This window comes from Pelobates fuscus, chromosome 13 (assembly GCF_036172605.1).
Source record: "Pelobates fuscus isolate aPelFus1 chromosome 13, aPelFus1.pri, whole genome shotgun sequence".
NCBI lineage: Eukaryota > Metazoa > Chordata > Amphibia > Anura > Pelobatidae > Pelobates > Pelobates fuscus.
The window spans coordinates 88,327,794-88,339,774 of NC_086329.1; the positions used below are offsets into that span (position 1 = coordinate 88,327,794).

The 11,981-nt window shown below is 42.7% G+C and overlaps 2 protein-coding genes across 2 annotated transcripts in view; one reads left to right on the plus strand and one right to left on the minus strand.

Moving 5' to 3' along the window:
* Positions 1 to 11,981, plus strand: part of SLC39A1 (solute carrier family 39 member 1) — a 55,199-nt gene that overhangs the window by 27 nt on the left and 43,191 nt on the right. The window lies entirely within an intron of this gene.
* On the minus strand, positions 4 to 9,668 carry MRPL9 (mitochondrial ribosomal protein L9). Its single transcript, XM_063439878.1, has 7 exons — positions 9,537 to 9,668; positions 3,767 to 3,926; positions 3,020 to 3,144; positions 2,877 to 2,930; positions 1,711 to 1,812; positions 465 to 548; positions 4 to 366 (listed from the first exon to the last, which is right to left on the minus strand). The coding sequence occupies exons 1-7, from the start codon at positions 9,618 to 9,620 to the stop codon at positions 235 to 237; spliced, it is 741 nt and encodes a 246-aa protein (XP_063295948.1). The 5' UTR covers positions 9,621 to 9,668; the 3' UTR covers positions 4 to 234.

Here is an 11,981-nt window from a genome sequence, read left to right on the forward strand (position 1 = left end):
ATCATTCGAGATTTTTAATTCTTTATTACAAATTCCTTTACAGCAGACAGAATAACAGGACACGGTCACACTGGGAAGCCCGGGTCCTTCGTTAGAATAAGTGGAGGGTTTCTGTATGTCGTGGGCAGAGCACAGTAGAGCTGTAGCCGGCAGTTTCCAGAAATAAACGAGGAAACCACAGATGACTTAATCAGTCCAGGAGCAATGGCCAGTATAGAAAGCACTTCCAACTGATCAGTCCTCTGACGTAGGCTCATTGGTGTTTTTAGCAGCTTGCTGAGACAGCCAGTACTTATATCGCTTGGTTTTTTCTCTTTCGAAATTAACAACATCCATTGGAAGGCGTACAGTGTCTATGCCATTCACCTAAAATGGAAAGAATCATTGATCAGAAGACCATGTCCAAAGCTTGCACTGGGTCACTGCCTGAGTCATCTAAGTATACAGAAGTATTAAACACTCACCGTCACCTCACACCAGTACTCTCCCCATCGGGTTATGGACTCCTCTGGTATCTTCAGAGCCTCTAAAGGAACCACAACACCCAACTGGAAACAGGAAAGAGATACGTTTTCTGACTCTTGTAAGGAAAGGATTAGTAAGATGCTACTAGATCTCGACAAATATATATTGTTTGGTCACCATGGTGACTCAGAAATAGAACCTAGAACATAGAATTCCATCCCCTAACAATAATAAGTATGTCTTACACGGGTGGTTGGTGTTGCAGTAAAATATAATGTAACTACACAAAGTATTGGCCACAAGGAAGTGCTTGATCTGTGGCTCCAGCTGGTATATAGACCACATCCATGCAATGCTTCCTCTATGTCCAACTAACACGAAGCACGGCTGTGATTCCAAATGTCTCACCCTAGAACTTGGCTGTGCGTGTGTCTTGATATGGGTAAGATGTGAAGTTCTCCATAAAAGCTCAATATTAAATGCTAGTTAATTACCAGCTAAGAGCGCTCAGCCTACGCCAACTCACCAAAGCCACCAGCTTGTCAGTTTGATGGCCATCAACGGCTACCCACCCGCAAAGTGCTCTCTTGCACATCACAAGTGTATTTATTGACATACGTGCATTTTGTTGAAGGGTGACTTGTCTCTGGTGTCATAACAAAGACAATAAAGACAAAACAAGACCAGGACAGTTTGTGTGAGGCTAACTGTGGTGTTAAATGTGTGTGTTGTGTGTAGGAGGGGGCTGTTGTGGTGTAGTATGTGTGTATGAAGAGGGCTGTCTGCGGTTTACTGAATGTGTAGATAGAACCCGTTTGTGGTATAGTGTCTGTGTGTATGCACAGGGGCTGTTTGTGGTGCAATATGTGGATAGAAAATAAGTTGTTAATTTTTAATCTGCATCAGGAACTGCTTGTCAAATAAAAGTTTATTCACAAAGTTTATACCAAAGGTCAGGGAGGGTGGTGAATCCTCCACTGACAAGTGGGGAGAGCAGAGATACCTTTTTGGGCCAGCGCTGCGGTAGCACACTGGTCTCAAATGGGCTGGATAAAAGAATCTGATCTCCATAGTTGGTCTCAGCCCATGGCCACCATTGCTCACTAGACATTTGCCCTGTATTCCTTATGGAAACCGTGGACTGGACACAGTCATGTCACCCAAAGTGTTCAGGAACATAGTGCCATCTAACAATGTATATAAGCAAACTCTTATAGAATATGCTGCACAGAACCCCATACTCACATTTTTCAGAAAATTCCTACACACGATTTCTTTATTCAGTTCCCACTTGACGTTGTTCTTCATGCCAACCTCCAGGCGGGAATTTTTCAGATAATTAACGGTCTACAAAAATACAAGAAATTTTTAAGTTTCTCCCCACTTTTAATGTCTGTAAAAAGACATATTATTTCTTAGTCTAGTGGGGTATGAGTTTTAGGATACAACCAAATCGTCTTGTAAAATGGTTTAATTTAATCACAATTCCCGAAGCAGTAAATATATAATTTATTATAGTGATAAATGATATATTTTATTACTTTGGGAGCGGTTATAATCTTGCTTGCCATTGCTGCAATATTGTCATCCTAGAATGTCTGTGAGCATTATATTGTGTATTGTAACACCCACCCTCCATTGCCGCCCATCGTCTGTTTGGCCCTGCTTGAGTTCTCTTGTTCTCCCGGTTACTCAATCCACGGCATTAGACCCTCTGTGCCGCCAACACAAAGGTCTAATACCGAAGATTGGTTGAAAGATGGGGAGAGGCCAACATTTTAAAGATCTGTAAATAAAATTGATGTATTTGCTATAATTTCTGTTCAGTATATATGATATTTGGTGCTCTTTAAAATGAACACCAACATTAAAAAAGATTCTTGTAAAAAAATAAAACATTTGCTAAAAGATACTCAACTTTATTCAAGCGCTCGTTCAATCTCTCCTGAACAGCCACTCCACCTCTAATAAAGACATCAGAATTGATGACTCCAATTGTGGCAATCGCTTTGCTACACCAATCAATGCTTTTCATTTTAATAATCTCTGAATCTAATGCTTCTAAATAATAAACATCAAGACCGTTTGGCGTCATCACGCTTGGCACCAAAACACAGAAAATGAAGACTTTTGAAAATTATCTCCCATAATGCTTGTACAGACATAATGCTGGCAAAGCATCATGGGAGATGTAGTATGTAACATTTGGAGAGCCGAAGGTTGCCTACCCCTGCTTCTAGTGGCATGCAGTCACTGTCCACTAGTGGCATGTTTTTTAGCAGTGTTATTTAATATCCAAAAAAAAGATGAAGTGTTTTTCTGTCTAGAGGGTCCCTTTAATTTGTAAGCACATCAGCCAAGATCTGCACCACCCTTACTGATGGGGGGGCCCCCGGGACAGCTTATCTTACCAGTTCTCCTGTCCAGGTCTGTTGCTTTTTTAGGGAAGACTCGTCCTGCATCATCTGGAGACACCAGAAAGACAAAAGAAGACTTGTTATCGCAATAATAGCTGCAACCCTACTCACAAAACTGGAAAAGAAGATAAACTCACCTTATTCTCTTCTTCAAACATCTGTTTGTTTTCAGGTGAAGGATAGACTGCCAGGCCTTGTGCCAGGAGTTTATTTCTTCCCGTAGCCTTATCCACGAGCACTATCTGCCCTCTGTTACCCAGCTCTGCAGGAGGACAGCATTAGTGTAAGTAAGAGAGAGAAGGAAGGGTCAGTCTGTGATGGAAACAGAAAGGTCTCATCCATGGGTGGCCATATAGGCAGATACCCAGGCGTTGCTGGACTACGGCTTCAATAATGCGTTGTTATTCTAAACCAAACATCATGTGGATTTTACTTTACAACACTTGATATTCTTACATGTGTTCTTCCTTTGTCTAATGTAATCATTTATAGATTAAATCACAAGATGTACAATTTCCCAAATGTATAATAAGTAGGGGGACTCCAAGATCTTGCTCCCATCACACAATGTGTGGCAGTGAGGGTTAATAAAATTGTCCTGATAACCCACTAAGACTTGTAAAACATACTGCCACCTACGATGTGAGGGTAAAGAGGACACCATTCCATTTTAGGATCTAGAAAATATACTGTAGCTTTAGTAATCCTCATCCCTGTATAGGTGCAAGGAAACTTAACAGCCACTCCGTATCTATTGATGGGTAGGACAATAATATTACCTTTAACATGTGCCAGTTTATCCAGAACTGGGACAGCAAGGAATGTGTGCCTGATAGTTCGAAACTGAATTCATTTTGGACACAGCTGTTTCATTCATGACTTACTGTGAACAGTTTGAGTTAGGATCAATTCCATTTTATCTTTCTTAACGTGTTTTCTATCTTCCACCTTCCTGAAGATTCGATGCCTCCGTGGGTGCAAATATGGTTCCTTCCCTTCCTTGGCTAAAGAAACCTTCCACCATCGCTCCACTATAACTGTGCCCTGAATAGGAGGCAGGCAAGTGAAATACTTATACACATATTACTTATTAAAGCATTGAAAATACCTATAACTTGTGTTAATCTTTTTTCATGCCATAAAGATTTCTTTGTAATATATATTAAAGATTTATTGATTAACATCACAATACAGTTTAGTCCTGGCACAGCTAGGTACATCCAGTGCATTGGAGGATGGAGGACGAGAAACAAACATTGCCAAGTTTAATGTCATTCCCATGGAACCAATATGGAATCATCCAGATCTCAGAGAAAGGTTAATACAGAGATGTGTATTTCTAAATTCAAATTTTTATTTTTTTATTTTTTTTAATTCTTTATTTTATTTGTGCATAGTGGGAACAATCATGTTTGCACTGCCACAATAGCTGGTGCAAGCAAATATGTACACATTTTGTAACATTGGTGAGGCATTGAAAAACATTGCACTTTTCTTTTTTTTGCAAGTCAGAATATGTGACAAATTGTAGATGAAACATTAAGCAGGCTTATATGATTCGACCTATTGATTGATTAAGTTAGTGCTTGGTTGCCTAAGTAAAAATTAACTCGTAGTGCACCAGGCTAAACTTTCCTGACATAGGTTACGTAAAGTAAAAGATGCTAGTTGCTAGGCACGACTAGTCTAACAGTGTAATGATGAACTCAGCATTAAGGCATTAGTAGATTCAGGTTAGTTAGATATTCAATAGGGTCCCCGGCTTCAAGTACTGTAATAACGTGGGTCAGAGCTTGTAAACCAACAAGTAATTATAACTGGTTTTAGGACCCTGGGTGATCTATCGTGCCGATCCTTAGTGGACATATATCCGTAGCAGAGTTAGATAGTTATATGATACAGGAGAGATAATACCACTGGTACTGACTGGAATACTGTTGTTATGCAGAGAGCAGACATAAGCAAACACCAGAGCATAAAAGTGAACATGGGGAAACATAAGGAAACTGCTGCCTCAAGTATGCTAAAGGGTCAGTTTAAAGAAGGATTGAGGGACCCCCTGGCTTAGGCTTTTGTTTTTACTCATCTTATCCTATGCCCTTCTGGCATTGCTGTGGACCTGACAGAGTTTTGTTGGTTCTTTTTTGACCCCGGAGTCCGCTGTCTCTATGGTGAGAGACGACCATTTTGGTGCCTGTTGGAGTGTGCAGCCGTACAGACGTCTGTGTTGACGGAAAGTTCAGCAGCATGGCTGAGGAAGGGGTAGAATCCATGTGGGGTAGTCGGGGAGAGCCTGGAGTGCTTTGCTGGAGTCTCGTTGGTGCTGCTCGTCGCTGGGTTGAGTGAAGGGTACGGAGGGTCCCCTTTGCTTGCCAGGGTTGTGGGTTGGAGTGTTCAGGGCGGCGGTTCCCGGCGGTGTCCCATTTGTGGCGAGGTCAGTCTTTTGGGTCTGCGGGCCTGCCGGGAGCCCCGTCTACGTTGGCGCCAGTTTCTGGCTCTGGGAGGGAGTGTGCGTTTGCGGTGGGGGTTTGTCTGCCGAGCCGTGGGTGAGCTTGTGGCCTTTCTGGGTGCCTCTGCTTGTTGCTCCTTGGCCGCCAATTTCTCCCAGAACGCGGACAGTATAGCCTCCAGATTGGTTGAGAGGTCGGGTCTTTCCTCGTTATGAGCGCACGTGGCGACGGCCATTTTACGAGGCCGTGCCTCGCCTCTCTGCCCGCTTGTTTCTCTCATAGGGTTCAGTGCCCGGGTGTAGCTTCTGGAAGTTGGACCGGGATAACCCCCTCCGGTCTGGGGGGGGGGGACAGGGTGCCCGCAGGTCTGGTTCTCTGATTCGTTGGCTGAGAGAGCGTCCGTCTCTCCCCTCCTCTGTCGCTTGCAGGCCCCAGCTAGCCATCCTGGGTTCCCGGTCACCGATACTCTCGGGAAAAGTGTCGACTGTGTCACCAGGTTTTCCCTGTGTGCAGGCAGCAACTCCCGATTTAATATTTAGCACGATTTTTGCAGGATATTGTATATTATCGGTAGTTCGCCCAGGAGCTCAGCTTTCAGGCGTCCGCTCTGCTTGCTGGCTTAGCCCCGCCCCCCAAATTTTATTTTTAAAGCTCACAAACACCTATTTGTTAAACACAGCAGGATAGGTAAATATTCAAACTCCTGGTTCTCCATTAAAATGGATACAAGAGGGGCTGGAATGACTGATAAAATCCATGGATTACGCAAAAATAATACTCAAATCACTAACTACTGAGGCCTTCATTTCTTTATTGCCCTTGGGACACTTTTTACTTGCTTCTCATAGCATTTTTATGCGATTGATATGGCTGTCCCACAGAGTTTGCAACTGATGCCTGCTCATTCACTCGAGGCTGGGGATGCGGCCGATTCCTGCTCTCCATCAGATCGTTTAACAATTATTCCGCTCTACCCTTCCCTTGGGGCCGGTGGGGGATATTCCGGACCCCACCAGCACAGTTATCTACTGTCCCTTCTACTCTGGGTACAGAGCTGGCTGCTGAGCAGCAACAATCTGAGTTGCCCAAGATGGCACCTATATCTGCATCACTACATCCACTAGCAATAGAGAAACAGCAGAGGTGGGAAGAGGTCTTTCTCAAGGCATACGATTAGATTTGTGCTACTTTTTGGAGGAAGCTTGAGGAGAGGGTGAGTTAGCTCGTCTTACCTGGTACCAGGCCAGCTACTAACAGTGCTTCAGTCCTACACCACTTTCCAGAGCAGAGAGCTCCATTAGCGAATATTTACTGACCAGTTAATGATCGTCAGCGGAGAGGTTGGAGACCACAAGACCCAGTGCGAGGCACATACATCACTTTATACAGCACTACTTAGCAGTTGGGCCTACCGAGGCTCAAAGTCATTCAGGGATTGAGCCCTCACGCCAGTGGATATCTGCTTGGAGAGGGCAAAGGCATCAGTGACCAAGGTATCTGGCATCACTCCCATGGATGACTGTCAATTTTTGGAAGTTGTGTGCCCTCTTGTCCGTCCTTTTGAGTGCTTATTTTCTATCTCTACCTTGGGCCTCTGCATCAAAGCAAACCCAAATTTACTAGCCTCTATGTGGTTTACACATTTGTCAATTCAAAACCTTTGCTTACGCTACATCCATTTTATTTTCCTTACGTGAACATGCCTTAGTTAATAAGCTGTTGATTTTCTCATAACCCAGGATTTTTATTTTACTTTTGTATATTTTATGTAGCCTACTATATCAGAGCAGTTATAAGCCAAACTAGACACGTACTGGATACAACTATTCGTCCCAAACAGATGGCTGGTACCGTTTAAATGCGTGCTGTGACTACTCTACCATACCGTAATTCTTCCATGAAACTCAAGAAGATTGAGATTAAATAAAAATTTGAAAATGGCCAACGCGGTGCTTTTTCAACATAATTATATAAGATGAGTAATGAACAGCAATAATGGTACAGCAGTCAAAGCAGTGCTTTGTATATAAGTCACTCTGCTTAACCTTTTTATTGTGCTATTTTGTAGCTGATACTTGAAAGGTATCCTGAAATGTAGATATATTGCCACTTTTCCTTCTCTAAAACTATGCCCTATTGAAGAAGTAAGCAGGAAGAAGACACCTACCCTGCCATAGTGAGTATAAGAATGGGTACTCACCTCTTCCACTGGATCCTGTATATTATTATTATTTATAATTCCGTAGCGCTGTACAATAGGTGGACTAAAAGACATGTATTTGTAACAAGGCGAGCTGGACGGACAGTACCAGAGTGTGTTGAGGGCCCTGCTCAATGGGACAACATTCCACTATCCTGCCGTATCACATGGAAGAAAAAACATTCAACGTGCCCATTAAACAGGAGAAGCCCAATCCAGGTTGAATCGATTATGTGGTATACAAATATTGAAAGAATAATGGAGAAATGAAACATCCTCAAGAAGTTTCCTAATTAGAGGTGTTGTACTTCGTATGCCAGGGAAACCTCTCTTTATTCAAACCACTTAAAGGGACTTTATAGTGTAAGGAATACAAAGTTGTAGTCCTTACACTATAGTTCCCTCTGCCCCGCCACTCCCCCTCACCACTGCAAGGGTTAGAAGTCCTTTTAACACTTACCGGATTCCAGCGCCGATCTCCCTTGGCGCTGGGTCAGTGCTCCACCTCCTCCGACATCACATCACATGGGCCCTCCCCATAGGAAAGCATTGCTTTAATGCTGTCCTATAAGGATTTTACAGACGCTAGATGTCTTCATGCAGAGAGTGAGGATGGCCAGTATCAGTTAGGCGACCAGAAATCGCCTAGCAAGGAGGAAGAGCCTCTAGTGGTTGACTGGTTTAAAAACTGCAGGTGGTCAAAAGGTGCAATGGTTTACATTGTAGAACGAAGTGGGACTGGGACATTGCACCCAGACCACTTTAATGAGATGAAGTGGTCAGGGTGCCTATAGTGGGTTGACATACACTGGAGGGAATACACCCATGAGCTCCTAGCACCATAAATACACTACAAGAACCTGTAGGTATTATGATGCTCTTGAAGTGTACCTCTTACATTTTATTTATTTATTTTGAGGGGAGGTATGCAATGAAAAATCGGAATCTGCCATATAACCTAGTTACCCTTCAGCAAATGCATTAGCCTATATTCACTCTGGCACAGAGAGTATGTGTGAACCAACACTCACCCTGCCACAGCGACTGTGTAAACTAGAACTCACCAGGTCAAAACAACTGCGTAAACTGACACTCACCTTGCCACAGCAACTGAATGAAACAACACTCACCTTGCCACCAAGATTGTGAACCTACAGTGACTGCATAAACCTATACTCACCCTGCCACTGCCACAACCAACACTCACATTCCTGTATCAAGTGCGTGAACCAACACTCACCCTGCCACAGAGACTGCATGTACCGACACTCACACTGCCTGAACCAACACAAACAGCAAATGCATTCTTATTCAGACACAGTGACTGTGTGAACAAGCAATCACCCTGCCACAGAAACAGCGTGTCTAAATCAGTTGTGAGCAGTTGAATATATACACATTATAGCTTACTTACTATACGAAGTGTAGTCTGACTGATATAAATGCACTACAGTAAAGTGCAAGTGAAGTATAATTTCCCTTTCATTCATTTGTAATGAAATCCTTTTGGTAATAAGACATGTATTACCCAGCACAAGGAGTGGGCATGTGTCCTGGGTCTCTGAGTGGGCACCCAGAGACCCAGGACATGCCCACACAGAGATCCAAGAGACATACCCACTCAGAGACCCAGGACATGGGTGGGCATGTCTCCTGGCTCTCTGGGTGGGCATGTCTCCTGGCTCTCTGGGTGGGCATGTCTCCTGGCTCTCTGGGTGGGCATGTCTCCTGGCTCTCTGGGTGGGCATGTCTCCTGGCTCTCTGGGTGGGCATGCCTCCTGGCTCTCTGGGTGGGCATGTCTCCTGACTCTCTGGGTGGGCATGTCTCCTGACTCTCTGGGTGGGCATGTCTCCTGACTCTCTGGGTGGGCATGTCTCCTGACTCTCTGGGTGGGCATGTCTCCTGGCTCTCTGGGTGGGCATGTCTCCTGGCTCTCTGGGTGGGCATGTCTCTGAGTCTCCTTACTCACTGAGCGATATATAGACACACATTGTGGAACTCACCCGGCTCGGAGTCACAGTGAGGGGCCCCAGGCTGAGCAGATCCCGGACCCCCCGGGGGAGCAGGCGACAGCTCGCACTCAGCATCCTCAGCTACTACTTCCTGTCACCCCCAAGGACAACATGTGCGGTTAGCACCGGCCAATCAGCGAGCGGCGACAGCAGTCACATGGCCAGTCATGTGACCTGACAGGAATAGTCAGTCTAGGGAAATGTAGTTTTCCAGTGTTTAGTGCTGTCTGTGTATTTAATGTCTAATCTGGATCATTTCAATAGAGTTAAACCCAGTGACCCTTCATTACAAACTGTTATAGCTTTACTATCAACCCAACTGCCCCCCTTATATTATTCATTAATAAATCCTGTGTGATTCTAAATACATCAGACTGGAGTCACTGCTGATTGAGACAGCCTCAGGGATACCACCAGGTCTCTGTAAGATCTGTACTACATGAACTGTAAAATATCTGTGTAACTGTAATTAATATAAACGCAAAAGAAGAATTTTGTGTATTATTTTTATTATTGGCATTTACATTATAGCGCCAACTTATTCCACAGCACTTTACAAAATAAAAAAAAACTATGTAAATCAATAGATAAGCAATAGTGTTATAATTAGCCGCTACATCATTGATGTGTGAAATTCCCCAAAAAAAGATTAAAAAAATGTAAACCACAAAATATATATATAATGGAATTAATAGCACTCAACTGTATAGTTTTTCTAATTAATATAAAGTTTATGTTTTGGGAAATGTAACATAGGATACTATCTTATCCAGTGTTTTCTACATTAATTTATGCCATTCCAGTTATTAATAAATTGTCCTGAAGTTTATAGAGCCTGCACACCCGTTCACTCTGTAGATTTAACGATCCACCACCTACATCCTGATAAATATATGTATGACCTCCTTGTCTCTCCTGTCCAGATACTTCGAGACCTTAGATTTTTGGGCATAATTAGGGGTGCCTGAAAATTCTGTGCCTACAGACACCAAAGATATAAATCCAGTCTGACGTGATCATTCACAAAACTGTGAATTATCATGAATTTAAAGTGAATTAAAAGTCAATTTAAAACTGGAAGCTTAGTTGCTTTGCAAAAATTTTCTCTTTTAGTTATTTTTACCTCAATTTTAAAATTCACAGTTTATTTACGACACTTCTCACTTTAGTAAATAATCCTGTTAGAATTCTTATTTTAAAGGTGTAAGTGTTGTACTCTGGAGGAAACAAAAATCCTAGCATGTCACGTTTTGCTTATAGACATTGGTGTGGTGTTTTTCGTTTTATATATGAATCTGGTATATATGGGCACACAAGGAGCATGTGTTGAAGACACACTCAAGGTTATTCACAAAACACTGGATTTTGTCCGAATAGACAAACAAGGTTATTCACAAAAGTGAGAATTCAAAGTGAATTCAAAGAGAATCTTAAATTTAAGGTCAAAATAGTAAGGCTCGCTTTACAAAACACTGAGCCCTTAAAGAACACTATCCTAGCAGCCTACGTTTCTACCCTACCCTTACACCTTTTTGTGTCACTATACCCCACTCCCTCTAGCATGTAAGCTCATTGAGCAGGGCCCTCAACCCCTCTGTTCCTGTGTGTCCAACTCGGCTGGTTACAAATACTTGTCTGTTAGTCCACCCATTGTACAGCGCTATGGAACTTGGCGCCTTATAAATAATAATAACTTTAAAAACCTTTTAGTCATCTATGCTCTCAGTTTGACTGATCTGGCTTTAAGTTTAAAATTCTCTTTAAATGCACTTTGCTTTCTCACTTTATTGAATAACCATGAAACCCCAAGGAAAATTACCGAAATCTGACCGCATTAACAATTTACGGATTTACCAAAGTCACTTCTAGTCGGAATCCGGTCAGTACAACCGGAGTTGAAGCAATCGTCCGGATGCACTTAGTGTATTAATAAAAAATTGTGCTTTTGCAAAACACTAATTTTAACAAAATTTGGAACCGAATGCTTCCAGCAGGATGCACATTCCCAAATTATCATCCACATGTTTCTTGCAAGTGAATTGATAATTTGAAGAGCTATTTTCCTGCCGACAGTGTTAGCAGCCAACAGCTAAATAGCTTTAAAAAAAAAAAAAAACCTGGTGGCACAAGGGCTACTTAAGTGGTGGCTGATCAGCGCTTGCTAGCCTGCCACCACCTTAAATATCCTGTGGGACCTTTAAATTACAATACACTTACGAGATCTAAAAAACCCAAAATAAAACTGATATTTTACAGTCCTTTGATATATACAATAACCTAGTGGATTACATCAGGAACAGATCATGTACAACCAGCTCTATACATGATGCATCTGTGTTTCACTTAAAAGCCCCCTTCAATGAGCACATTATGACGTCAGTGATCATATCAGATATCTCATGACTGGGGATAACCTCCATAAAGTTATCAGTCTGT

Bases quoted from the DNA above. Each gene is read 5' to 3' on its own strand.
- MRPL9 (XM_063439878.1), bottom strand. From the start codon at position 9,620: ATGCTGAGTGCGAGCTGTCGCCTGCTCCCCCGGGGGGTCCGGGATCTG. The intron at 2,931-3,019 runs GTGAGTTTATCT...TGGTGTCTCCAG, and splicing joins TGTTTGAAGAAGAGAATAAG to ATGATGCAGGACGAGTCTTC. The intron at 549-1,710 runs GTGAGTATGGGG...TCCTGTTTCCAG, and splicing joins GTAGGAATTTTCTGAAAAAT to TTGGGTGTTGTGGTTCCTTT.